General features: G+C 39.2%; 1 protein-coding gene across 8 annotated transcripts in view; it reads right to left on the reverse strand.

The window, feature by feature from the left end:
* Nucleotides 1-27,862, reverse strand: part of MRTFA (myocardin related transcription factor A) — a 214,796-nt gene that overhangs the window by 78,178 nt on the left and 108,756 nt on the right. Inside the window, exon 1 of one of the 8 annotated variants that reach the window (XM_045062424.1) lies at nt 22,091-22,396. The exons of 6 other annotated variants lie outside the window; for them this stretch is intronic. In XM_045062424.1, the coding sequence (XP_044918359.1) occupies nt 22,091-22,136 (46 nt within the window). In that variant the 5' untranslated portion in view covers nt 22,137-22,396. Of the gene's footprint in view, nt 1-17,213; nt 17,254-22,090; nt 22,397-27,862 lie in introns of those variants that run through there. One more of the 8 variants, XM_045062425.1, reaches the window with a different exon arrangement.

The following is a 27,862-nucleotide window of genomic DNA, read 5'->3' on the forward strand; positions in this document are numbered from 1 at the left end:
GTAATGAGAATATTATGAACATCTGTACAGCGCTCTCCTTCTCAAAGTGCCTTCACTCACTTAGTTCTGAAATAACAACTGTTACGTGCCTGCTGTGCACCAGGAACTGGCTGGGGGGGGGGGTACAGAATTAATTATTAAATGATTATTTCTAATAATGAGACCCGCCAGGAATAATTATGTAATAAAATAATCACTCTGGTGGTTTGTACCAAGTACAGGGAGAGCACAGGAGAAGGAGCACCCAAGCCTGTCTGGAATCAGAGACCACATGCATCTCAGAAGAGGCAGCCCTTGCTGGGACCTGAAAGACAAGTGGATGTTGGTAGGCTGGCAAACAGATGAATGGTCAAGTCACAGAGAAGATTATATGCAAAGGAAGAGAAAATTAAAAGAGCACAGAATGTTCTGGAAAACTAAAAGCAGTTCAGCATTGCTGAAGACTTTAAAGTTGGAAGTGACAGGAGATGACTGAATAATTAGTCAAAGGTCAAATACAAATGTAATAGTTTAAAATTTTACCCCACAAGAAATGGAAGAATTCTGAGAAGAATAAAACGATTAGAAGTGATTGTTAGAAAAAGCATGTTGGGGGCTGTATGAAGGACAGATTAGAGAAGAGTCATGCTATAGGCAGGGAGACCAATCAGAAGGCTATGAAACCACAGTGAGAAATGAGAGTCTGACTGAAGGCAGTGAGACAAAATAGGAACAGTCAAAGCAGAACCAGCATCTTAGAACTCAGAGACCAAACAAATGCAAGGAATACAGGAAAAGAGGAATTGAGAAGGACTCCTAATCTTCTGATTAGGCAACTGGTACCAAGTTAGGAGATGCAGGGGTAGTCGTGGGGAATGGTGACATCATCTTTAAGTATGTAAAAGCCTGAAGTTCATGTGAGTCACCCAAATGTCCAGGTGGGAAGAATGAGTGGATTAAATGAACCCAGAGCCCAGGAAGTAAGCTGGGGATAGAAGTACAAATGCAGACATCTGGAATAGTGGTAGTTGAGGCCACAGCTTGGGATGAGATTGCTGGGGAGAATGTGCAGACTTAGGAGAAAAAGGGGTCAAGGACTAATCCTGGGAACTACATTAAGGGACACGAAGAAGAGACTTCTTGCAAAGAGACTGAATAGTGTACAGAGAGGCAGAAGGCAAGCTAGAGAGAGAATGGGATCTGTAGTTCAGCTGCCCTGGGTCTGAACACCTTCCCTATTTGGGGGAAATTCCAAGATAGGGGAAGACAGGCCCCTCTACCTAGTACAGAAGCAGAAGAGGAACAGACAGTCCCTCTCAGCATCCTGGCCTCTAGCTCACAAAACATAACCCAAGTCAGCCAACAGATCCTCCCATTTAGAACTCTGAAGATTGGGGGGATGACACAAAGATCGAAAACACAGCCAGAAATTATTCATGGCACTGTGGCAAGTGTCTACTGGTGGCAGTGCCAGGAGCATCAAGTGTTCGTGGGAGACCAGACCAGCAGCAATAGCGCAGAAGGACCAGTGAGCAGTGCCAGTCCTCAGCAGACTGGCCATGTGACACGTTCTTCTCTATGTGCTCTTCACTCAATTTCTGCTCATTTTCTGACCTTTGTTGGCCAGCTCTCTCCTTAAGGCTGTGCGCTATATAATACTCTTCCCAAAAATGTATTTTATGCTTAGGTTAACCAAGATTACATAGAGAACTCTGAGCATAGAATGAGGAAAGAGCATCAAATAGGGTCAAACAGTAAAGAAGGTCAGGTAAGAGGAGGCCTAAAATGGGCCCACTGCATAGGGTGACTAGAACAGTTGGTGATCTTGGTGAAATTGCTCACGTGTTATGTCATTCCATCCTTACGACACCTTCTGAGGAAGATAAGGCAGGCACTACATCTTTACTTTAACAATAAAAAAATGAGACTAGGGGCACCTGGGTGGCTCAGTTGCTTGAGCATCCAACTCTTGATTTCAGCTCAAGATCCCAGAGTTGTGGGATCGAGCCCCGCACTGGACTGAGCATAGAGCCTGCTTAAGATTCTCTCTCTCTTTCTCTCTCTCTCTCTCTCCCCCTCCCTCTACCCTGCTCATGTTCTTTCTCTTTAAATTTTTTTTTTTTTTTTTTTAGCGAGGCTAAAAGACACTAAGAGGATTGTTTAAGGTCATATGGTTCTTTTTACTATTCAAGGTTGCCCTCAAGAAAGTTATTTTATGGATGTTCATTTCAGGAGACGATGTTAAACGTTTATACTATTTCTTTATACCATGTATCAAATGACACAGATGATGACCACATTTGGTTCCCAATCCCAGACTTCCAGCTTCCTTAATTTTGGTAATATAAGAAGATCCTAACAAAAGTACTAGGATCCTTGTAGACAACCACCCAGAAACATACCTCAAGGAACATGAGGCTCCCTGCCATCACCCTTTCACAGCTCATGCAAGGTACCACGGTCACTACTTAAAGAATACATCATCAGCTATAAGGAGTCCTCAAGTGGAAGAAGGGATCTTCTATTCCTGACCATGAGAACCACTGTGGGAATGAGCGGGTGAGAGCTTTCAAAAGAAGATGATTATTTCTCAACTTCATTCCTTTGGGATATGTCACAGCCAGGAAGGGAGAAATTGGAAAAAGCAGCTTTCACAAGCTGCCAAATCCATGTCCTAGTCCCAGGGGATAATTAGCCAATGAGGTTTTGTGGAGTTGATGTAATGTTGGCAGAGGCTAATGTTTTATGGTTAAACATGTAGCCTCTTGATATTTAGCTACAGGGCTAAAAGGATGACATCTTGAAAGGCCAAGAAACTCAAACCCATAACACCACCACTTAGCAATTTGCATCTTAAAAGTAATTTGTAAACTTTAACTGACACATCTTCATCATGAATAGTTTACAAGAAATTTATTAAACAGTGAATTTTCTAAATCTTATTTAACTCTTTTACTAAGGAAAGAAATTTCTAAGCACCTTCGGAGAACAAAGACAATTTAGAAAGCTTAAAGTAACAAAAGAAAGAAATTAGAAGAAAGGAAGTTTTCCAAGAAATAAAGTCTGTTTGTGGTACTTTAATCCCACTACCAGCATACCAAGTTTAAAGCTGTCTGACGTCCTTATGAAAACAATTTTTGAAACTGAGACACTATGCCAAGAGCTTTCAGGAACACCGCATATCTCACAATAATTGTCTATCTTCACCTTAAAAGTTCTCTGAGATGCAGGAGGTTAAGAGATCAGTGGGCAGGGAGCATGAGCATTCAGATGCTGACACTCTTGGTTTGAGCCTGAGCTATTACATTTCAAAATGGACACTGGCTCTTTTAATGAAAACTGTTAAGTCCTTTGACTTAAATATGGCACAGTGATCTCCCAAAGCCTGAGACAATACCAGTACATTAAAAAGAAAACATTTAAATCTCTAACTAATTAGCTGGAACACCCAGTGCTCCCAAATATGTGCTAGCTCCATACTTGAAACAGGAGCCAATTTTTGGTTCAACCCTAAGCAGATGTATACCTAGAGACGGGATATGAATACTCCGTAGTTTATATATCTTGACAGTTTCACAAAAATTGAGAACAACCTTTCTCAAAATGAATGAGGGAAAGGGAAAACTGGTACAAAAAAACATGACCCTCTACATTTTAAAGAGAGACTTGAGGGTTATCCTTAGCAGGATGATTTGTACTTGCTCTACGAGAGGGTTGGAGGGTTGGAGGACCTGAACACTGAATGTGCCAGGAGTGGCCTTCTTCTTCTCTGTATCTCCAATATTTCATGTTCACGTCATTCATTCATTAACATACATTTATTCACCACCTGTTATGTATCAAGCTAAACAGACGCTGGAAATAAAATAGTGAAACAAAATTAACAGTAATAGGCAGATACATGCCTTCATAGAGTTTATAATCTAGTGAGGGAGAATTGAACCAAAAAAATCCCATAAATAAATATATAATCTCAAAGCACATGAAGAAACAGAGAGTGAGAAAGAATGAAAATAATCAGAGAGGAAAAGGAGGGAAAGAGGGAGGACAGGACATTTTCTGAGACCTGAGGATGAGTAGGACAATAAACAGATGGGAAATAGCGGGGAGGGAAGGAAGGAGAGGTGGATAAAACCCAGGAAGTGAAAAGGGGGAGGGGTGCTGAAGTTAAAGAGGTAGGCAGATAAAACTATGCACACTGACTGGGAAACATACTTACTATCCCAGTAGTACCAATACCGACTGCAGGGCCAGATATGACCCAAGCTCTGACTCTTAGCTAGCAAAGTAGAATATGATCCCTGTGCAAGTGGGGACAATAAGTTTTTCTAGATTCTGAAATAACTTCCATGTAATACCTAGAAATTCTGAGTATATAAAAAATATACTTTGTCTTCAAATTTATCAAGACTTTTCTAAAAACATTCATACTGACACCATAGTTGGGATTAAACATAAATTAGCAACATTGAGTCAGTCGACCAAAAGCCTAACTGCAAGGGGATCTTTAGGATAAAAGCTAATGGAAGATTACAGGATTTGCAAATATCTCGTGGACTGACTTAGCAGATACAAAACTCAGTTTTTAAGATTCTTGAAAGCTCTGTACTACAGAGCTCGACAGAAAAGGGGGAGGGAGGCAAGGGACCTTTTTCTTAACAGAGCCAGCAAGGACCTTCACATGGAAAATGTTCCTACTCTAAAGATATACAGGTTTAAATTTACTTCTTACCCACAGAAACTATTTGCTACATCGGAAAAAATTTCTAACGCACATTTATGGCAAGACACTCAAGAGGTTTTGCTTAGTTTCAAACATATGACACTAGTGTTCTGGCCATGGGTGTAGAGTCAGAAATCTTACTACACTGTAATTCAAAATAGCATCCTTTCTAATCCTCATGAACAGGTACAAGACTGTTAAAAACATGGAAACTTTCTAAATCAGGTTATGTGCAGAGAAAAGGTCGTCCCTATGCAGAAAGGAGGTCTAGGACAACAGAATTTAATGCAAGTATTCCAAAAGACGAAGAAATTAAAGGTTTTTTGTTGTTGTTGTTGTTTTTTCAACGTTTTTTATTTTTGGGACAGAGACAGACAGAGCATGAACGGGGGAGGGGCAGAGAGAGAGGGAGACACAGAATCGGAAACAGGCTCCAGGCTCTGGGCCATCAGCTCAGAGCCCGACGCGGGGCTCGAACCCACGGACCATGAGATCATGACCTGGTTGAAGTCGGACGCTTAACCGACTGCGCCACCCAGGCGCCCCTGTTGTTGTTGTTTTTAATGGTTACATCATAGTATTCTGGGGAGAGGAATAAGGCAGGAAGAGAAGGGGGCAAAAAAGGTTAAGGAATGTGCTGAAAGAAAAGGACAAAGGAATCTAGATGAGTTGGGTAGACAAGAGGTGCTATAAAAATTTGGAGGATAAAAGGATTTGAAACTCAATCTAGAAAGCAAAATAACGTAGTGGTAAAGAACACAGTTTCTGAAGCGATCACGTAGGTGTAATCTAAGCTCTACCACCTATTTGGTGTGTGGCATTGACCAAATTCCTTATCCACTTTGCCCTTTAATTTCAACATCTGTAAAATGGAATAGTAAGAACATCCATCTCATATAGTTGTTGCAAACACTAAGCATTAATATATGGGGGCACATGGGTGGCTCAGTCTGACTCTGGATTTCAGCTCAGGTCATGATCCCAGGGTCGTGGGATCAAGCCCCACGTGGGTTCCACGCTGAGCATGGAGCCTGCTTGAAATTCTCTATGTCCCTTTGTCCCTTTCCCCCACTCACACATTCTCTCTCTAAAATTAAAAAAAATTAAATTAAAATAAAAAAAAGAGTTAATATATGTAAGGAGGCCTGGAACACTGTGGCACATGGTAAATCCTATTTGAGTGCTGGCTACTATTATGTTATTTTAAATATATTTTTATATTTTTGTTGGAATTCTCACAAAATCCACTTAGAATTCCATACTCTAGAAATATGTCTCTTATGTTTTGAGATTTGTTTATCTTTGCATTTTCCTGTTTGGTCTCTACTAGTTTTTAAAGGTTTATTTTTAAAATGTAAGGCTGCTCACAGCAATAAGAAAGAAAGAAAGAAAGAAAGAAAGAAAGAAAGAAAGAAAGAAAGAAAGAAAGAAAGAAAGAAAGAGAAAGAAAGGAAGGAAGGAAAGGCATCCAGATTGGGTAACGAAGAAGCAAAACTTTCATTATTTGCAGATGACATGATACTACATAGAAAAACCCTAAAGACTTTACCAAAAAACTACTAGAATTGATAAATGAATTCAGTAGGTCACAGGATATAAAATCAATGTACAGAAAACTGTCACATTTCTATACATTAATAATAAAGTAACAGAGAAATTAAGAAAATCTCATTTACAACTGCACCAAAAATAATAGAATACCTAGGAATAAACTTAACCAAGGAGGTGAAAGAGCTATACTCTGAAAACTATAATACACTGATGAAAGAAACTGAAGGTGACACAAACAGAAAAGATATTCCATGCTCATGGATTAGGAGAATGAATGCTATTAAAATGTCCATACTACCCAAAGCAATCTACAGATTTAATGCAATCCTTGTCAAAGTACCAACAACATATTTTGCAAAACTAGAACAAATAACCCCTAAGAATGTATGGAACCACAGAAGACCCCAAATAGCCAAAGTCATCTTGAAAAAGAAACATAAAACTGGAGGTATCACAATCTCAGATTTCAAGATATAATACAAAGCTGTAGTAACTAAAACAGTATGGTACTGGCACAAAAATGTACTGGCTCATTGATCAATGGAACAGAATAGAGAGCCCAGAAGTAAATCCACGGTTACATGGTCAATTAATCTTTGACAAAGGAGGTAGGAATATGCAATGGGAGTGGTGTCAAATAAAGCCTTGACAGGATCCTGGGCCGCTATTTTGGTCTTGGGGGGTGGGGGGAAGACTATGCAATGGGAAAAAGATAGTCTCTTCACAAATAGTGTTGGGAAAACTAGACAGCTACATGCAAAAAACGAAACTGGACCACTTTCTTACACCATACATAAAAATAAACTCAAAATGAATTAGAGACCTAAATACGAGACCTGAAACCATAAAAATCCTACAAGAGGGCACAGGCAGTAATTTCTCTGACATCAGCCATAGCAACATTTTTCTAGATATGTCTCCTCAGGCAAGAAAACAAAAGCAAAAATAAACTATTGGAACCACATCAAAATAAAAAGCCTCTGCACAGAAAATAAAACAATTAACAAAACTAAAAGACAGCCTGCTGAATGGGACAAGATATTTGCAAATGACAGATCCAGTTGGAGTTAGTATCCATAATATATTTTAAAAACATAATACCTGGGGCGCCTGGGTGGCTCAGTCAGTCAGTTAAGTGTCCAACTTCGGCTCAGGTCATGATCTCACTGTTTGTGTGTTCGAGCCCTGCATCGGGCTGTGTGCTGACAGCTCAGAGCCTGGAGCTTGCTTCAGATTCTGTGTCTCCCTCTCCCTGTGCACATCCCCCACTTACACTCTGTGTGTCTCTCTCTCAAACATAAAAAAAGTTAAAAATTTTAGAAAAACACCCCAAAACCAAATAATCCAATTAAAAAATAGGCAGACTACATGAACAGACATTTCTCCAAAGAAGACATACAGATGGCCAATAGACACATGAAAAGATGCTAACATCACTCATCATCAGGGAAATGCAAATCAAAACCACAATGAGATATCACCTCACCTGTCAGAATGGCTAACAAAACACAAGAGGTAACAAGTTTGGCAAGGTCATGGAGAAAAAGGAATACCCACGCACTGGTGGTGGTAATACAAACTGGTGCAGCCACTGTGGAAAACACTATGGAGTTTCCTCAAAAAATTAAAAATAGAATTACCATATGATCTGGTAATCCCACTACTAGTTATTTACACAGAGAATACAAAAACACTAATTCAAAACAATATATGCACTTTTGTTTATTGCAGCATTATTTTAAAATAGTCAAATTGGGGAAGCAACCGAAGTGTATACACACACACACACACACACACACACGGAATACTACTGAGTCATAAAAAGAATGAAGTCTTGCCGTTTGCAACAACATGGACGGATCTAGAGGGTATAAGGCCAAGTAAAATAAGTCAGCCAGCGAAAGACAAATATGATGTAATTTCACTCATATGTGGAACTTAAGAAACAAAACAAATGAACAGGGGTGCCTATGTCAGTTAAACGCCTGACTTCAGTTAGGTCATGATCTCACGGTTCATAAGTCTGAGTCCTGTGTTGGGCTCTCTGCTGTCAGCGCAGAACCTGCTTCAGATCCTCTGTTTCCCTCTCTCTCTGCCCCTTCCCCACAGGCGCACATGTGTGTGTGTGCGAGCGCGCCCGCACACACGCACTCTCTCTCTCTCAAAAATAAAAAAATACTTAAAAAACAAAGAAAAAAAGATACAATAAAACAGACTCTCTAAATTCAGAGTACAGGCTGGTCGGAGGGGGTATGAGTGAAGTTGGCGAAGGGGATGAAAAGTATACTTTTTGTGATGAGCACTTAGTACTGTAGAGAATTGTTCAATCACTATATTGTACACCTGAAACTAATGTAACACTGTATATTAATTATACTGGAATTAATATATATAATATATATTATATAAATTTATTTTTTATAAATTTTGTATCTTATAAATATTTTATAAATTCATTATATAAATATATATAAAAAGCTAACTTGGTTATGCTTACGGGAAATAACAGAAGATTTATCCACCTTTGGGGCACAGTTTTAAATGGGAAAACACCTTACCCAGTGTTCAGTATTGTCAGGTCAAAGAATTGAGTGAGGGCAAAGGAAGGAAATCTCAGGGAGAAAATTCAGAAATCACCTACAAAGCTGATCTTTCTAACTTAGAAATGATCTCCCAGAACTATTCCCTTGAGAGGTTTTGTGTAGTATAGCACATTTCCTAGCAAGAGATCAGGGGCTGGGAGAGAGAATGGTGTAGGTAGGAAAGAAATTCATGTATTTGTTTGTGTTTGTTTGTAGCAACACCTAACAGTGCCACCACCTTTTTTCCCTTTGCTTCCTTCCTTCAAGAGTCATTTTACCCCCAACCTCCTGGTGCCCAAATTAGCTCTGGTACTCTACAGTAGAGGTGAAAGGCAATAGACCCGACGTTATACCCAACGGTACATTTTCTGCTGCACATAAAAGGAAAACAGCAAGGGCGCCTGGGTGGCTCAGTCAGTTAAACATCCAACTCTTGATTTTGGCTCAGATCATGATCTCATGGTTCATGGGATCGAGCGCCACACTGGGCTCCAAATCGAAAGTGTGGTGCTGCCTGGGATTCATTTTCTTTCTCTCTCTCTCTCTCTCTCTTTCAAAATAAATAGATTTAAAACAAAAAAGGACAACAGCAATACAAGTAAATAGAATGTTCCATAAACTTAACAAAAATTAGAACAATTACACCCACTCCTACCTTTGAAAAGAACAGCAACAGAATCATGTTAGTTCAAAAGCACAAGAGCATAGTCTGACTGGAACTGATCAATCTAAGTTCACTTTGTAAACAGACTAGATGGAAAAGGGAGAGAGAAATTAACAATAGAAGTCAGAGTCCTTGGGTTAATTTGTGGTTCAGTTGTTAGCCTATAAGAAAAAGGATTTTTTAAGTTTATTTGTTTATTTTGAGAGAGAGAGAGGGAGTGGGGGAAGGGCAGAGAGAGAGAGGAATCCCAAGCAGGCTCTGTGCAGTCAGCACAAGCTCGATGCAGGGTTCAAACTCACAAACTGCGAGATCATGACCTGAGCTGAAGTCAGATGCTTAACTGACAGCCACCCAAGTGCCCCAAGAGTTTTAACCTAAAGATCACTTTAAGCTTACAACAATTAGAGATAATTTTATAAGTTTTAAAAATCAATTTTATTGAAGTTTAATTTAGATATAATATACTTCACCCATTTTAGGCATGTAGTTCAATGCATTTTGACAAATGCATATACCTGCATAACTACTACAATAATAAATACACATTTTCATCCCATAAAGTTCTCTTATGCCCCTTTGCAGTTAACTTCTCTGTTTCTGGCCCCAGGCAACAACTGATTTGCTGTCTGTCACTCTAGAGAATCTTGCATATTGTTTATACAATTTTTTTCTAATGAGAAATAATTCACATACCATACCGTTCAATTCACCCAAAGTGTATAATCCGGTAGTTTTTAGTATATTCTCAAAGGTGCGCAACCATCACTATCTAGTTCTAGAACATTTTCATTACCTCCCCCCACCAAAAAACCCCCATATCCATTAGCAGTCAGTCAACACCCCATTTCATTCCCCAACACCAGGTCCTGACAACCAATGGTCTATTTTCTGTCTCTATGGATTTGCCTATTCTGGACATTTCATATAAATAGAATTTACAATATGTGGCCTTTTGTGTCTATCTTCACTTGGCATGGTTTCAAGGTTCATTTGTTTCACAGACCGTATGTGTACTTCATTCCTTTTTATGGCTGAATAACATTCCATTGTAAAGATATACCACATTTTGTTTATCCATTCAACTGATGGACATTTGTGTTGTTTCTACTTTTGGCTAATGCTGCTATTAACATTTGTGTTTACGTTTTTGTGTGGACAAATGTTTTCAATTTTCTTGAGTATACACCTAGGCGTGGAATTGCTGGGTCATATGGTAAGTCTATGTTCAATGTTTTGAAAAGCTGCCAAACTAAATTTTTCAAGTAAGCTTTTTATGTTGAGGTAATTACAGATTCATATGCAAGTTACAAGAAATAATACAGGGAGCGTGCCTCGGTGGCTCAGTTGGTTAAGTGTCAACTTCAGCTCAGGTCATGATCTCACAGTTCGTGAGTCCGAGCTCCAGGTCAGGTTCTGTGCTGATAGCTCAGAGCCTGGAGCCTGCTTTGGATTCTGTGTCTCCCCCTCTCTCTGCTCCTTCCCCACTCTGTCTCTCTCTGTCTTAAACATAAACATTAAAAAAAAAAAATAAAGAATACAGAGAGATCCCACATATCCCTCACCCAGTTCCCCCCAATGATAACATCTTGCAAAACTACAGTGCAACATTACAACCAGGATATTGACAGTGATACAATCGAGATACAGAACATTTCCATCATGTTGACCTTTTATAACCACATCTACTTTCCTCCCAGCCCCTGACAACCATCAATCTGTTCTCCATACCTATAATTTTATCATTTCAAAAATGTTATACAAATGAAATCCTATAGTACATAACCTTTTGGGATTGGCTTTTTCACTCAGCGTAATTGTCTGGAGAGACATCCCGGGTGTTTTATGTATCAGTAGTTTGGTCCTTTGTTATTACTATTATTATTATTATTACTGAATAGTATGTTGCAACCTGCATTTTTAAGGACATTATATAAATGGTACCATTCAGTATATACTCATTTGAGTCTAGCTTCTTACATTCAGCACAACGTTTCTGAAATTCACCCATGTTTTTTATTTAAATTTTTTTTTAATGTTTATTTTTTTGAGAGAGAGAGAGAGAGAGAGTGCACGAGCAGTGGAGGAACAGAGAGAGGGAGACAGGGTCCTTCCTAAGCGGGCTCCATGATGACAGCAGTGAACCACATGCAGGGCTCAAACTCATGAACTATGAGACCATGACCTGAGCCTAAGTCGGATGCTCAACTGACTAAGCCACCCAGGCACCCCCATGTTCTTGAATATATCAGTAGTTTGTTCGTTTTTATTGCCAGTAATTTTCCACTTTATGGATGTACCACAATTTATCCATTCACCTGCTGATGGACATCTTTGTTCTTTCCAGTTTAGAGTCATTAAGAATAAAGCTGCTGTCAACCCTCATGTGCAAATGTGAATATGTTTCTACTTCTCTTGGATAAAGGCCTAGGAGTAGGACTGCTAGGTCATGGAGTAAATATGTTTAACTTTATAAGAAATGCCAGATTGTTTTCCAGGGGCACCTGGGTGGCTCAGTCAGTTATGCATCTGACTCTTGCTTTTGGCTCAGGTCACGATCTCAAGGTTGGTGGGATCCAGCGCCACATGGGGCTTCTGCACTGATAGCATGGAGCTTGCTTGGGTTTTGCAATCTTAGGTAAGTCACTTAACATTCTTAGTTCCCAATTTGCTCATCTGTAAAATGAAGGATCACCTCCAAGATCCCTTTTCAGGTAAACATTTCAGGTAAACATGCCAAGGAGAAGCCTATTTGTTCTTTCTCCCCAAAAGTCAAGAAAAATGGCTAAGAAGGTGTCAAATTGTGAACATTTCTCAAATGCAGAATACTGTACTAGGAACAAGTTTTCTTTTTTTTGTTTCCTATTTATCCAACGCTCCAACACTAATTAGAAATCATACAATCTTTCTAACCACTGCATTCTTCTCTTCTCATTTTTATCATTTTGGGCAGTGCTTACCATCCAGGAAATACACCAACAAGTCACCTTAGTGTTACCCGTTTACCTCAAAAACAAAGTCAACATAAATACGTTAGGACAATAGAGCTCAACTTTAACACGCACCTGAGGACCGTGTGCAAATGAAGATTGTGACTGTGTGTGTGAGGGGGGCCTGAGACTCTGCATTCCTAAAAAGCTCTCAGGTGATACAGATGCTGCTGGTCTTTGCAATACGCTTTGAGCAGCAAGGTATTAGAAGACTGAGGTCATAGTTTCCATTTGGGCAGCTTCATTAATGTTGACACCATAAGTTTTCAATACTCTCTACACAACCGAATATTTTATAAATTAGTCTTACGCACTGATTTGAGGAATATAATATAACTGATTCTCAAGAGAATATACTAAGTTAACAGTTCAGAAAATCAAGGCCAGTTTAATTAACATTTTAATTCTTCAACATAAAAGCTTCAGGTCCTATTTATAAGGCAAAGATGAGGCAATATGAGTTTTGGCTTTCTGATGAAGAACAGATGGACTGCCAAGAGGATTTCACACTTAAACCCTAGGGTCAAAGGACAAAATACATTATGAAAACATAGCTTCAAATAATTAAAGCATTTTATACTACTGCCATTATTTATGCCTATGAGAATTCAAATTCTTACCCATCAAAAACAAAAAAAAAACTTCATATGTTTTTACTTCATAAAACTTCTGAAAGGTTCAGCAAATTGAGAGTAGTTCGTGTGCTCAGGAAGGATCTATGGCTCTGCCAAGAACATGGCCTAATACAAACACTGCAAAGATGATTTTCAATAAATCTTACAAAATAGAAACAAAGGCAAAAAATGTAAAAGTGATTTATACTATTCTATACTATATTTAAACTAGACTGGTCAGAAGGAATAGCTTAATGGGATGAAGTGCCTCCTTACCATGCACTGTTTGGTCTTTGCCTGCAGAGGTCCCTAATCAATAGTTCTAGCTCCAAATCCAAGATGCTATACTTCCAGCCATTTTCTTCCTCTTATATAACTAACTGCACCTATATGACCTACATGTGCACACACACACACACAATTAAATATGGTTTTCATCTGAATACAACAGAAATGTATGTTTATGATAGAAAATCAGAGAGATACAGGAAAACTTCAAAGAAAAAAACACCCTACTACCCAGCAACAACTATTAATATTCTGGTATATATTTCTTACAGTCATTTTTTAAGGATCAAATGGAAAAATAGTACATTTTTCCACATCTTCAAATAATCTCATGACTACATTAGTAATTATATGAATGCACTATAAGTTATTTAACCAAACTCCTACTGTTAAAATTCAGATTTCTGCTTTAGTTTTTTTTTTTACTATTATGAATAATACTGCTATAAGCATCCTTATACATAAATCTTATATACCTTTTATAATTTCCTTAGAACAAACTCCTAAAAGTATTTCAAGGATAAAGAAGAAACATATTTTTAAAAACTTTTGTAAGAGTTGCCAAATGCCTGGGAATGCAAGCTGGTGCAGCCACTCTGGAAAACAGTATGGAGGTTCTTCAAAAAACTAAAAATAGAACTACCCTACAACCCAGCAATTGCACTACTAGGCATTTATCCAAGGGATACAGGTGTGCTGTTTCGAAGGGACACAGGCACCCCAATGTTTATAGCAGCACTATCAACAATAGCCAAAGTATGGAAAGGGCCCAAATGTCCATCGATGGATGAATGGATAAAGAAGATGTGGTATGTGTGTGTACACACACACACACACACACACACACACACACACACAATGGAGTATTACTGGGCAATCAAAAAGAATGAAATCTTGCGATTTGCAACTATGTGGATGGAACTGGAGGGCATTATGCTAAGTGAAATTAGTCAGAGAAAGGCAAATATCATATGACTTCACTCCTATGAGGACTTCAAGAGACAGAACAGATGAACATAAGGGAAGGGAAACAAAAATAATATAAAAACAGAGAGGGAGACAAAACATAAGAGACTCATAAATATGGAGAACAAACTGAGGGGTCCTAGACGGGTTGTGGGAGGGGGATGGGCTAAATGGGTAAGGGACACTAAGGAATCCACTCCTGAAATCATTGTTGCACTAGATGCTAACTAATTTGGATGTAAATTTAAAAAAATAAAAAATTAAATTAAAAAGAAAAAGAGTTGCCAAATGCCAAAGAGTTGTGGCAAGTTGTCAGAATGTACAGGAATAAATTAAAAAAAAAAAAAACAATTGGGGTGCCTGGGTGGCACAGTCGGTTAAGCATCTGACTCTTGAATTTGGCTCAGGTCGTGATTTCACAGTTCGTGAATTTGAGCCCAGCATCAGGCTCTATGCTGACAGTTCAGAGCCTGGAGCCTGCTTCAGATTTTGTGTCTTCCTCTCTCTCTGTCCCTCCCCCTGTCGAGCTCTGTCTCTCGCTCTCAAAAATAAACATTAAAAAAAAAATTTTTTTAAAGCATCAAGTACTATGTGCCAGAATTATTAAAAGCATTTTACATATATTAACTCATTTAATACTTACAACAACTTCCTGGGGCTGGCATTAGTACTATTACAATTATTATTATTATTATTATTACTATTATTTTATTTTATTAAAACAAATTTTTTTAACATTTATTCATATTTTGAGAGACAGAACATGAGTTGGGGAGGGGCAGAGAGAGAGGGAGACAGAATCTGAAGAAGGCTCCAGGCTCTGAACTGACAGCACAGAGCCCGACACGGGGCTCGAACTCACAGACTGAGATCATGACCTGAGCTGAAGTCGGATGCTTAACTGACTGAGCCACCCAGGCGTCCACATTACTACTATTTTAGAGATGAAATAACAGGCACAGAGAGGTTAAGTATTTTGCCCAAGATCACACAGCTAGTTAGTGGCAGAACTAAGAAACCTGGGTTCCAAAGTCAATGCTCTTAGATTTTTTTTAACATTTATTCATTTTTGAGAGACAGAGGGGCAGAGAGGCATTTTGAGAGGCAGAGAGCGAGAGGAGACACAGAATCTGAAGCAGGGTCCAGGCTGCCAACTGTCAGCACAGAGCCTGATGCAGGGCTCGAACCCATGAACTGTGAGATCATGACCTGGGCTGAAGTGGGAAACTTAACCAACTGAGCCACCTACTTGCCCCATATGTTCTTAAACACTATACCTACCCTTCTCAAACTTTGATGTCCTGACTTCTTTACCCTGTTATAGTTATTGAGAACTTCAAAGAGCTTTTCTTTCGTTAATGTGGATTATATCTACCAGTATATTTCAGATAAGAAATTAAAAGTGAAAACATTTAAAATATTTATTATTACTTTAAAAAAATAACAATAAGCCTACGTCACATGAAAACATGTTTCTATGAAAAATACAATTATTTTCCAAAACAAACAAACAAAAAAAACAAGAGTATTACTGCTTTCCTATTTTTGCAATTCATATATACTTCATTCAATCTGTTGAGATATCACATATCCTATAGCTCTGGAAAACTAGAGTGTATGCTCATGAGAGAATAACAGTAAAAAAGGTAAATAGTATTTTAGTATAAATATATAAAAAGACTTCATCTCATACCTACTGAAAAGGTCTCAGGGACACCCAGGGGTTCCCCCGACCACACTGTGAGAACCACTACACTAGTTAGTACAGTGCACGCTATACAAAATAGTTGAAAAGCACGGTCTCAGGAACACGGTCTTAGGTATTTGCCTAAAACACCTTCCAAATTTTCTGATCTATCATTTATTCAAGAATTATTTTAAGTGCGTATTATACATGTCAGGTGCTGGAAACAGCAGAAAACAAGAGAGAGAGATCCCTCATTTTGAGGTATTTATATTCTAGTGGGGAGAGTAGCAGTAAACAACAAACAAACCTATAAGCAAATAAAGTGTGTTCCCTCAGATGATAAATGGTATGAATAAAAATAAAAGCAGGATCTTACAGGATGGTCAAGGAAGTCCCGAGAAAATGATATCTGAACCTCACCGAGAGGTGAGGGAGCAAGCCATGAGGCTACCCAGCACAAAGTGCCCCACGTGGAAGGAATATCCGGTGCAGCAGCCCTGAAGCTGGAGCGTCCCTAAGTTGTGCAGGGACAGCAAAGAGAGAGGTGCGGCTAGGACAGATCAAGTGACGGAAAGGAGCAAATGCAGTCTGAGGGTCACAGAGCTGCAGGCAGATCACACAAGACTTTGTAGCCCCTATAAAGACTTCGGCTTTTCCTGTGAATGAGAACCACTAGCAGGTTCTAGACAGAAGGGATCTGATCTGGCCCTCATTTTATTTTTATTTTTATTTTAGACAGAGCGTGCACATGTGCTCGTGTGCAGTAGGGAAGAGGCAGAGGGGGAGAGAGAGAGAATCTCAAGCAGGCTCCACACTCAGCGGGGAGCTCTTCTCATCACCTGAGCCCAAATCAAGAGTCAGACACTTAACCGACTGCGCCACCCAGACGCCCCTGATCTTCATTTTAAATGGAAAATAGAAGTAATTAGTGTTTAAAGTAAAAAACCTGAATGTAAACTCTTACTGTGTGTCCTGAAGCCTCTCTGAGCCTCAGTTTTCTCCTTGGTAAAATGTGAAACTACAGATGCCTCATAGACTCGTCAAGATCAGACAAGATAACACACACAAATACTTTATAATGTACAGACTATAAACATTTCATGACTAGATTTACTTTTGCCGGGTAACTGTCATGTACCCCCCTCTTCTCTAGGCCCTTATCCCATACTTACTCCACTGCTGCAGCCACCATCCCATTTATGCGACTGCCGTGAGATGAAGAAGACCCCGACACCATGAGTTCAGTCTGATATTGCCCTTTGACTTGTTGAGAGAAAGGCAGAGAAAGTTATTTTTTGTTGTTGATGGCAGAGTGAGGGTTTTTAGCATTTTTTTCCTTGTTGTTATAAAGAAAATCCTTTCAAAAAAAAATGCATGTGGTAATCATAAAAGTGAAGTTCCAAAAAAAACAAGACTGTATGAAACTCATCTTTATTTCATTTGGCACTGTTTTAATAAAGCTAAAACTGTGGTTCGTGGTCTTGACAGCTTGCCTCATCCAAAAGGAAACAAAAGGGAAGAAAAAAGGATAGAGACACATGGATGAATTCAAATTCCTTTGATCTGGGTCCTATTTCTAAGGGGATCCCAGATAAATTAATGAGTCAGAGAAAAGGCAGTAAGATGTAATCCAGAATACTGATGACAATAGCTGTCTGTCTGCCTACCTGTCTTCTGAGATCACCATCAAGGTATGAGATCATCAACCAGACCAGAGAAGGAAGGCAAGATAGAGGCCCACCAGAGAACCACAGGGCCTATAGCATCTGACTCCACTTCTCAGGGGCAGGAGCTAGACACCCAGGCCCTGGTTTTATCTCCACCTCTTAATATGTGAGTCAATCTGAGTAGTGATAGAAACCTGCAATGGAAAAACCCAAGGAAAACCAGGATCTCTGGGGAAAATTATAAACAATCTCCTACATCAGAGGTCTCTGAGGGTTTCTTTTAAGTATGTTACAGCAGAAAGAGCACTATCATGAGAGTAAGGAAATGAATTCTCCTTCCACCTCTACTACTAATTAATTATGTGGCTTCAGGAAATAAATTATCCTCAATGGACCAATTTCCTCTTTTTTTTTTTTTTTAAGTTTTACTTATTTAAGTAATCTATACATCCAACATGGGGCTCAAACTCACAATCCCAAGATCAAGAGTCACATGTTCTTCTGCCTGAGCCAGCTAAGCTTCCCCCAGTTTCCTCATCTTAAATAAAGGAGAGGACAAGAAACACCTAAGGTTTCCTCAAGCTCTAAAATCCTTTGAATATAAACAAAAAATATGTTTTTTTTAAAGCCCACATTAATATTTCGATTTTTAGGATATTCAAAAGATAAGTATTGCTGAAAATTCTGAAGTTTTTCACCAGCTCTATAAATCCCTGAATGATGTGAACCCAAACAAGGGGGCCCTACCTTAAAGAGTTAACCTACTACCAAAAGGGGCAAAAGTTACCTGCCCACCATCTTCCTTCAACTTTATTTTTATGAATTACTATTCCCCTCTCTCCAACCCAAACTATTATAAAATACACGGTTCAGAGGCAAATTGTAATGATCAGCAAACTAGAAACTTTTTTAAAGAAATCTGCAAGAATTAAGTATTTAGACATCAAGTGATGGAAGGAATAAATGGACTGAGGAACACTCTTCAATTGTTAAATTAATATTTTTTAATAGATAACATGTATATGGTACAAAACATGAAAGATTCAAAAGGCAGATACAGTTAAAAACAAAGAAAACTGTTTTCTGAGGGATAAATCGGAGAGGGCACTTGGAGGACTTCAGCGCGTGTTGTGCTCGATTTCTTAGGTTGGGTTATGTACTCCATATATTGTTTTAATACATACTCCGTATGTTCTTTCACATTTATGTGGTATTCCATAATCATAATAAAATTAGAAGATAACTGTTTTGTGGAACAAAAAGTCTCTTCTATCCCAATCCTCCAGCCCTGAGGTAGTCACTGTCAGCAGTTTCTTATGATCCTTCCAGAGATAACCTAGACACAAAAACCAGACTCCCTAATGGTATCGCATCGAGATCAAGGTATGTCAAGGGACCAACAGAAACCTAAGGAACTGTGTCAATTCCTTTCTCAAAAGTCAACTCTGTTGCACTGTTGTAGACTCAGAAACTAAGACTACACTAGCTGGATACAGGGACGAGGCCCGCCTGGTCAAAGTCTTACATACTAGCTGGCAAGAGCCAAGCCCCAGCATTCCTCTGTTCTAAAATGCATCAGCCAGTGCCCCAACATTCCCTTACTCTTAAACTTCAGAAATCCCAAATATCCATCTCAGATCATTCGTTTTCTAATTACAGTGATCTAGACAGGTGTCCACAGTGGTGACAGATGCTTTAATCCTCCAATCGTGGTTTGATCAGAACACTTAGATTTAACAATACACATCATAGGAACACAGGGCACACTGCACATCCTGAGATGTGGAAGAAGTTCAATTTTCAAAGCCAGGCGTTCAACAGCACCTACTCTGGGCAAGGACTGACTAAGAGACGAGACGGTAGTTGGAGGATTCAGTTCTCAATGCAAAACAGATTTTTAAAAATTCTGAGAATATCTTGTTTTAAAGGCTTATGCCTATTTATTAGGGGAAGTATGCCAAACCAGATTTTTCATTTATTCAAAAAAGATACTTACTGGAGTGTCTACCATGTGCCAATGTCAGGAGCCAAAATACAAATGACTATATTGCCTTTGAGAAGCTAATAACCTAATTAGAGAGATGGGTAAAGATGATAATTAGCCTACAATGTAAAGGTGGTGCTGTAGGAACAGAGAGAAGGAAGGACTGACTCTATTCAGATGCTTCACAGAAAGGTAGCATCTGAACTGGATCTCAAAGGGTCAGTAAAGAGACCATCAGCAGTGAGGAGGATGAAAATCTTCATATACAAGCATGTCTCACCAAAATCTCCCAAGCTCCAAATACTAAATGAACACTGTTAATAAATACACAATGTACCCTGGAACATTGCTATAACAGTCAGTATCCTGAAGTTTAATTTAGGATAAAGGCTTTGCATCTTAAATCTTGTCCCAAAAGTTTATTTTTAAAAGTCTCATTAAACAGGGGTGCCTGGGTGGCTTCACCTATAAAGTATATATTCAGGGAAGTCCAAATATTGTATTGCTAGAAATTAACCTATGGCTCATGTAGTCTAAATATCTTGACTTTTTTTTAGAAAGAACAGTGGGCTTTTAGTTTATCAAGGCTTCATAATGATGCTTTTTCTTTTCCTAACATAAATATAGCTATCATACTACTGTTGCAATCCAGCATAATGGCCACAGCTTAAGAAGAAAACAGTAACAATATTACAAAAATTTTGAACATTTAGGAACCACAAGTACTAGAGAAATCGGTTTGCTATGCCCACTTTCTCTACTTTTATGAACACAGGCAAAAGACAAAGGTACACACACATGCTATTTATTCTCTGCAGATCTTTCATTTTACCTGTACCCAACACCCTTGTCAATTTTATCTGTACTTGTCTTACATACTATTATCCTTTGAAAGTTTTATGAAGTAGTTGGTCCAACAGATGGGTAGCTAGCCCTGCCCAACATATGTCATAGGAAAAACAGCTCTTAGGCAAGGCAAGAAGTAAGTCCCTTTAGGGGAAAGCAAATAATCTTTTAACCTTTACGAAGAAAAGTTACTGGACTGAGATAATCTGTAAGTAACAAAGCGATCAAAGAAGGGTGAGAGAGTTCAAATGCTAACTTATATTCCCTGAGATAAAATGTGCACTTGCCCACATACAACAGAGAACTCTAACACAGAGAAGGGAAACAAAACAAACCCCAAGCCAGTTTAACTGGGAGTGATTTCATCAGAGACAAGTGGGAAACAGTCAGATAAGCATACTATCTTGTTTAGAACACGGAACTCAAGAGATCTGAGGGAGGAAAAGGAAAGGCAACAACCTAAAAAATATAGCATATATGAACAGAAGAACTCAACTAATAAATGGCTCATCGTGGTCTTATTTGTAAAACCAGAAAGAACGGCAGCAGTATCTTTCCTCTTTGCCCTTCCCCGTCCATAAAGCTTAACCTGATAGCATCTGATCCCGTCTTCAGATGGATATCTGTGTCTTTCAACATACTATCTAAGTGTTCCCCAAGGAGAACAGTAAGACCAATTCTGCCAGAGACAGTATCTGCCAAAACCTAGCTCATTCTAACGAGTGAAAGCCAGTGGATGGGAAGAGGTCCGCAAATGCCACTTGTATGAATCTTTCAAGATATGCTCTGAAACAGGAAAACACTACAGACTACATTTTAGCAGAAGTCTAAAAATAACAAAAGAACATTCCCTATTTTTAGATAACTAACTTAACAAGTTTCAAAACACTAAAAGTAAAGGGGACCATTAAAAACAAACTGGAATTTTAACTGTTTTAAAAGACACTTCTGAATTGAGAAAATTGTTTTTAGAGACAGAATTTCAAAAATCTTACATTCTTTCTGTTGACTCCTTTCTTGCTCAAACTTTCCCATCTCCAAAACTTAGAGTCTCAATATTATTGGTTATAAAAGAACATTTCCAAGAACCAAAAGATGATACTGAAAGGAGGTTATACCACAAATGAGAAAGAACTAAAGAAAAATTTTAAAACATGCTTTCACAAACAGACGTAAGAGTGTGGACAGTAATGTATAAAACAGCAAAAGCAATTTAAATATCCTACATTAAAAGCAGTGCTACAGATAATAATAAAACACTTAATTACAGGAAAGTGTTTTCTTCCCCTCACATAGGTCTCCTCACTGAACGGTTTTAAGTCAGTAAATATCTAAAGCAAAGCTATGTCTGAATAACTGGAGTTTGCAACTAGAAAAAAAAACGACTAATTTTTTTTTATAATAAAAACCTGAACATGAAGTACATTCACTGGACAAGTTATGTTTAGCCCCATCTATCTTCCTCCCATTTCCATCCAATCCTAGTACAGATATACCCAACCTTATTAAAGAAACCCATGGCAAATAGGATCTGCAGGAGATACAAAATTACCGGACTGCACAGCCATCATTAACATCTCTGGTTCCAGTAGAGTCATGACAGATTCTTCTCAGAAACAGCAACCCACAAATGTAATGAAAAAATTCAAAGTCACAGAAGATGTTGTCTTCAGAGGCAACTGAAGCTTTCATAAATTCAATCTCGTGCCTTATGCTCAAATCAGGCTGTGAGAACTCACTCCCCTTCTCAGTACAGTTACCAATTTATCCACCCTTCAGGCAAGTCAAGATGGCACAGAGTTGAATTACTGCCGACAGGAAACCAAAAGGCGCTCAAGTTAAGACATATGAAGTGTGGTTAGAACAGTGAGTGAGCTCCTCCCCTTGCTGTTCGTCTCTGGGGGGAGGGGAGAGACATACAGAAAGAGACCTTCAGAACACAGATCAAATGCTTCCCCCCACCCCCCACCCTTTTCAGGAGGAGAAGGTAAGGTTTGTTCAAAACTTTTAGTATAAGGGACTTGGCTGCTAATGCAGTTTAGAGCAACAGATTAAAACACAATTCAAACAACTCAATCCTTTGAAACAAACAGCCCAATTACTGACCCATTACTTCGGTGGGGATGGGAATTAGGGACATACAAACACATGCATACAGAGGGTTGTGTATGGTGAGTTCGTTTTCTGAAAAAGAGTTCTAAGGGCTTTTCATCTGTGGTATTTATGGATAACAGACTAAGGAAGCTGAATATTTAACTACAGAAGCACAAGTATTTCTCCACCCCCACTCCAATTAAAATATCTGTTTCAAAAAGTCATCTGAATACATTCCGGAGCTGTAATCTGTCTTTCAGATCTGCCAATCCCCTAAACGAGCCCCTTAATTTGTTCCTATGTGAGACATGTGATCTGTCAATAGAGTTTTACTGATGTTATTTGACTTTTCTAAAATGGGTTGTGATCTTGCTAGACGTACGGAACACATAAGATGACAGTTCAAATATATAAGAATTTCCCTTATACTTCAGTTCTTTTTCCACTAGCACAGAGCAGGCTCTTCTGAACAAGAACGAATACAGGCATTTTACCTTCCACTGCAAAAGACAAAAACAAACTAAAATCCTTTCAAACCAGAGCAATTTCATTTATCCAAACTGAAAGCCTCACTCATTCCCTTCACAGTCCTTTTCACTCACTGACCGTCATTATAAGCACATTAAGATGCCCTTTAGCATATCTGACGGACTTTTAAACAGCTGGAAACTAGAAATCCATGTTTGGTATGTTAGCTAGAATTCCTTCATCTTTCTGGTGAAGCAGCAGCCTGTATCTGGAAAGCCTGCTGCTGCAACTCAGCCCAGCGAATGCCATAACGCTTACAGAGTCAAACCGATGATAAATGAGCACCACTAAGACCTCAGGAGAGAAAACAGTCCCACAAGGACTGAGGGCAATATTCTGTTATTAGAAGAAAGAAAGCAATGCAGACTTGGGGTGGAGGAGATGTTATGGAGGAGAGAAAAACTTCCTTTCTTTCTCACTCCAAGAACATCATGTTTAAAAGAAAAGCCAGCGAAGCTCGATATAGAAGTGTGGGAATGACTCAACAGGCAACCAAGCAGCAGCCAGTGTGGGCTACGTGCTGCTCTGGGAAGACAGAAGCATTCTCACCAGCCCCTTCTGGCAATCAAATTTTCAACTGTCTGATGAAAAATGGGTAAATTTCAATTCTCAGACTACACGGTAGTCCGGTCAGAGGTTAGCAACTAAAGGAAAAGCATCCTTAAAAGGTTGAATCATTCCTTTGTCCCTACGTGGGCAGTACAATCTGCTGTGTGAGGGTTTTTCAAATGAAACAAGTTCTCACAGTTCTGTACTTACAGGAAAATAAATACAAATTATAAGATTCCTGCAGAGACGATGGCAGGAAGGGCAGAGGGCTGCTTCCCTCCTGCCAAAATGTCTCTTTTTGCTGTAGAAGAGGGCCTGGAGGGTCATAGCTGTCAATACCGCAGCCCTACAGAGATACTGACAGTCATATGGTGGTGGCAGCAGTAACGCATCATAGTGCAAATGGTGGTTAACTTTTTCATGGCAATTCTACACCCATTATCTCACCTGCAATTTGGGATCGAAGGAGCTCAAGAAAGGGAAAACAATTTTTAGACAGAAATCTAAAAAAGCAATCTTTTTAAAAAAGGAAACAAGCAACATAATCTTTTCCTACTGCTAAGATTTTGCATTTACCCTGAAGGGTATCAGCAGGGTGACAGACTCACTGTGAAACTGGCTTTAAGACAGGTTTCACAAAGCTGGAAGTCTGAACCCCTATGACAGCCTCAGTGCCACTATTTTTTTGTGTGTGTGCCAGTCAGCAAAATTTCATGGAGAACTAAAGTAAACTTTGACAAGGTCTTTGTACAACTGAACATGCTTTTGAAGTTAATGGCACCAAGGGAATGAAGTGTAACGATCTTAATTTCCAATTAAATAAAAGCTCTTTTGCTTTTAATCATAACTCTCTAGCTAACCAACACAAAATTAATATGCTACAGTCTCTATTAATCCACACTAAAGGGACTTGACACCTGCAGTATATCAATGTACTGTATTCACAAAAGCTTCCCCACACCCTGCCCAAAGTCTCCACAGAGGCCTCTAATGCTCATAATCAAAGGGAGCTAGACAACTTATCTTACTTGAACTTCCTGCAGGATTTGTCATAGTTTCTACACTGTTCTTAAAACTTCCTATTTCCTTGATTTTCTTAAGATTCCTAAGGAGCTCTCTTCTTTCTCTGCTCCTATCAGGAGCCCTCTCTTCCCTCTTTTATGTATTCTCCCTGGGCAATCTCATCCTTTCTTAGGGTTAACTACCTCCTACATACTGACCCACACCCAGCTTGACTTTATCTGCAAGCTATCAACAGCGCATCTCTATCTGCTATCTGAAACTCAGTGTGTCCCCAAACAAGCACCCAATGCCATCCTGAACCAACCCCTCAAGATACACTGCTTCCACTTTTCCTATCTTAAGTAACTGTATTCAGGTCCCAAACCATAAACTTAGATACCTCTCCCTCAAGCCCTAGACATCTAAGTCTGACTGTTTCATAATTTATTCCTCAAGTTCTTCCTTTTTGTTCCATCTCTACAGCCAGTGCTTTATTTCAGGTCCTTCATATTTCTTGCCTGGAGTATAGCAACAGCTTTTTTTTCTTTTTCTTTTTTTTAATGATTTTTTTTAAAGTTTATTTATTTATTTTGAGAGAGAGAGAGAGAGAGAGTGTGTGTGTGTGTGTGCATGCGCGTGCGTACACGAGTGGGGGAAGGGCAGAGAGAGAGGGTGAGAGAGAATCTCAAGTGGGCTCTACACTGTCAGCACAGAGCCCAAAGCAGGGCTCAATCTCAGGAACAGTAAGATCATGACCTGAGCCAAGATCAAGAATTGGACACTTAACCAACTGAGCCACCCAGGCACCCCATAGCAACAGCTTTAAAAAAAAAAAAAAACATGAATTTTGGCTCAGGTCATGATTTCCTGGTTGGTGGGTTTGAGCCCCATGTCAGCTCTGTGCCAAGAGGGGCCTCTTAACATTTTCTGTCTCTCCCTCTCTCTCTGCCCCTCCCCTGCAAGCAAGCACGCCCACATGCGCAGGCTTTCTCTCTCAAAAACATATGAATGAACATTAAAAAAAAATTATGGAAACACTGAAACACAAAGTAGAAAGAACAGCATAATAACCTGCTTATGTGCCCTATCACTTAGCTTCGAAATTTATCAACACGTGGCCGGGCCCCTCCACAGCCCCCCACCGCCACCACCACACACACAGTGTGCCCAGCCCACACTGATCCCTCTATAACAAATTCTAGCCATCATTTCATTGCATCTATATTCTGTACATCTAAAAGAACAATTTTTTTAAACATAATCACAATATTATTACCACCCAAAGTTCTAACAATCCTTTAATATCAACTATTCAATGTTCAAAATTTCCCAACTGTCCCATAAATTTTTTAGTGTTGATTTATTCAAATCAGAGTCCAATAGGGACAATACATTGCATTTCATTGATGTGTCTCTTAAATCTCTTTTAATCCATAATTCCTCCTTTTTCTTCTCTTGTAGTTTATTTGTTGAAAAAAACCAGGTTGTTTCCCCACATTTTGGACTTTGCTAATTATACCCCCATGGTGCCATTTAACATGCTGCCCTATCCCCTACATTTCTAGTAAATTAGGAGTTAAATACAGAGGCTTGATCCAATTCAGGTCAAAGTTTTTCATGAAAATACATAGGTGGTACTGTGTACTTTAGCAATAGTTTCCAAACTGCGTTCCTTCTCTCCAGCCTTGCCTTCATTAAAAACCATCCTTCTTACCAAATAATTCTTATTCAGCCTTCAAATCTCAGTTTAACTGCTGCCTTCTGATGATGCTGGCAGTCTCCCCACCCTCCTCACACCCTCCAAGGATATGCTAAATATCCCTCATTTATGCTCCCCCAGAACCTGTGCCCACCTCTATTAATGCTCTTTACCACATGGCTTCATGTCTCTACGTTAACAGATGGAGCACAGTGTCTGACATGTGACAGCATTCATAAATGTATGCCAAATAGAATGAAAAGCCCTATTTAGCGCAGAAAATTCTAACAGTATGGGAAAAGTTCATAACAACAAAAGAATCCCTACCTTCTCAGAAAAGGCAGGTATAGTCTGTTAAAGTTTTCATTAAAGCACATGCTTAAGGTGCTATTATTTGGAAAACTGAGGAAGACTAAAACAAAATTATCCATAGCATTCAAGTATAGAATGAACATAAATAAGGACAACCACAATAATGCCCTCAGGGATATTAAGAGCTAATGGCAATGAAAATGCCCAAATTGTAGGGAATGAGTGGGAGAAACCAGAAAAACAGAGTGCCTAGATCACTACAAAATAAGCAATTCTTTAACCATCGAAAGCTGTCAACTTCACCAACAACTGACATCCATTTCTACGATGGAATGTAGTACAGACAGGTACTATACACAAAGTAACAGACGCCTTTTTATGATCTCTGTGGGATTTCAGAACACTAAAATGTAATCATGTTCCATTTCTGATTTAGGTTCTCACAAGTGCATACAGTTTACTGAGGTTCATCTCTACCAAAATCTAATCATCATAATGAAAAAATTTACAGGTCCCAACCAGTTAAGTCTCTCCCCCAGATACCTGGTGTTGGGCAAAGTGAAAACACCCAAAGGTAACATAACCCAGCACTCAGGCAAGTCACTACAGGTCCTGGGCAGCTTCTATTTCCTGTGACCAAAATCTACTACTGATGAAAAACCCAGTCAAGACCTGCAAACCTAGGAGGATCACACAGTACCATAGGTATGCTCTTCCTTGGCTTCAGGATACATGAAGCCAGTATTTTCAGGTAACTTTTCAAAGTACAGGAAATGTTAAGGGCTATGATAGCTATAAATATAAACAGCCAGGTCATTCATACTGTATGTCTGAAATACTGTCATCAGGCACAATGTCAAGTGCCAGTGGGGGCACAAAGACAAGGCTGAACCAGACTGACACTGCCTCTACCCTCAAGGACCTTATAAAGAAGTAGGACAGGGGCGCCTGAGTGGCTCATCGGCTGAGTATATAATTCTTGATTTCAGCTCAGGTCATGATCCCAGAGTTGTGGGATTGAGCCCTATGTTGGGCTCCATGCAGAGCATGAAGCCTGCTTAAGATTCTCTCTCCCTGCCTGTGCCCCTCTCCCCCTCATTCACCCTCTTGAAGAAGAAGAAGAAGAAGAAGAAGAAGAAG

The sequence above is a fragment of the Felis catus genome, chromosome B4, assembly GCF_018350175.1.
Source record: "Felis catus isolate Fca126 chromosome B4, F.catus_Fca126_mat1.0, whole genome shotgun sequence".
Lineage (NCBI taxonomy): Eukaryota > Metazoa > Chordata > Mammalia > Carnivora > Felidae > Felis > Felis catus.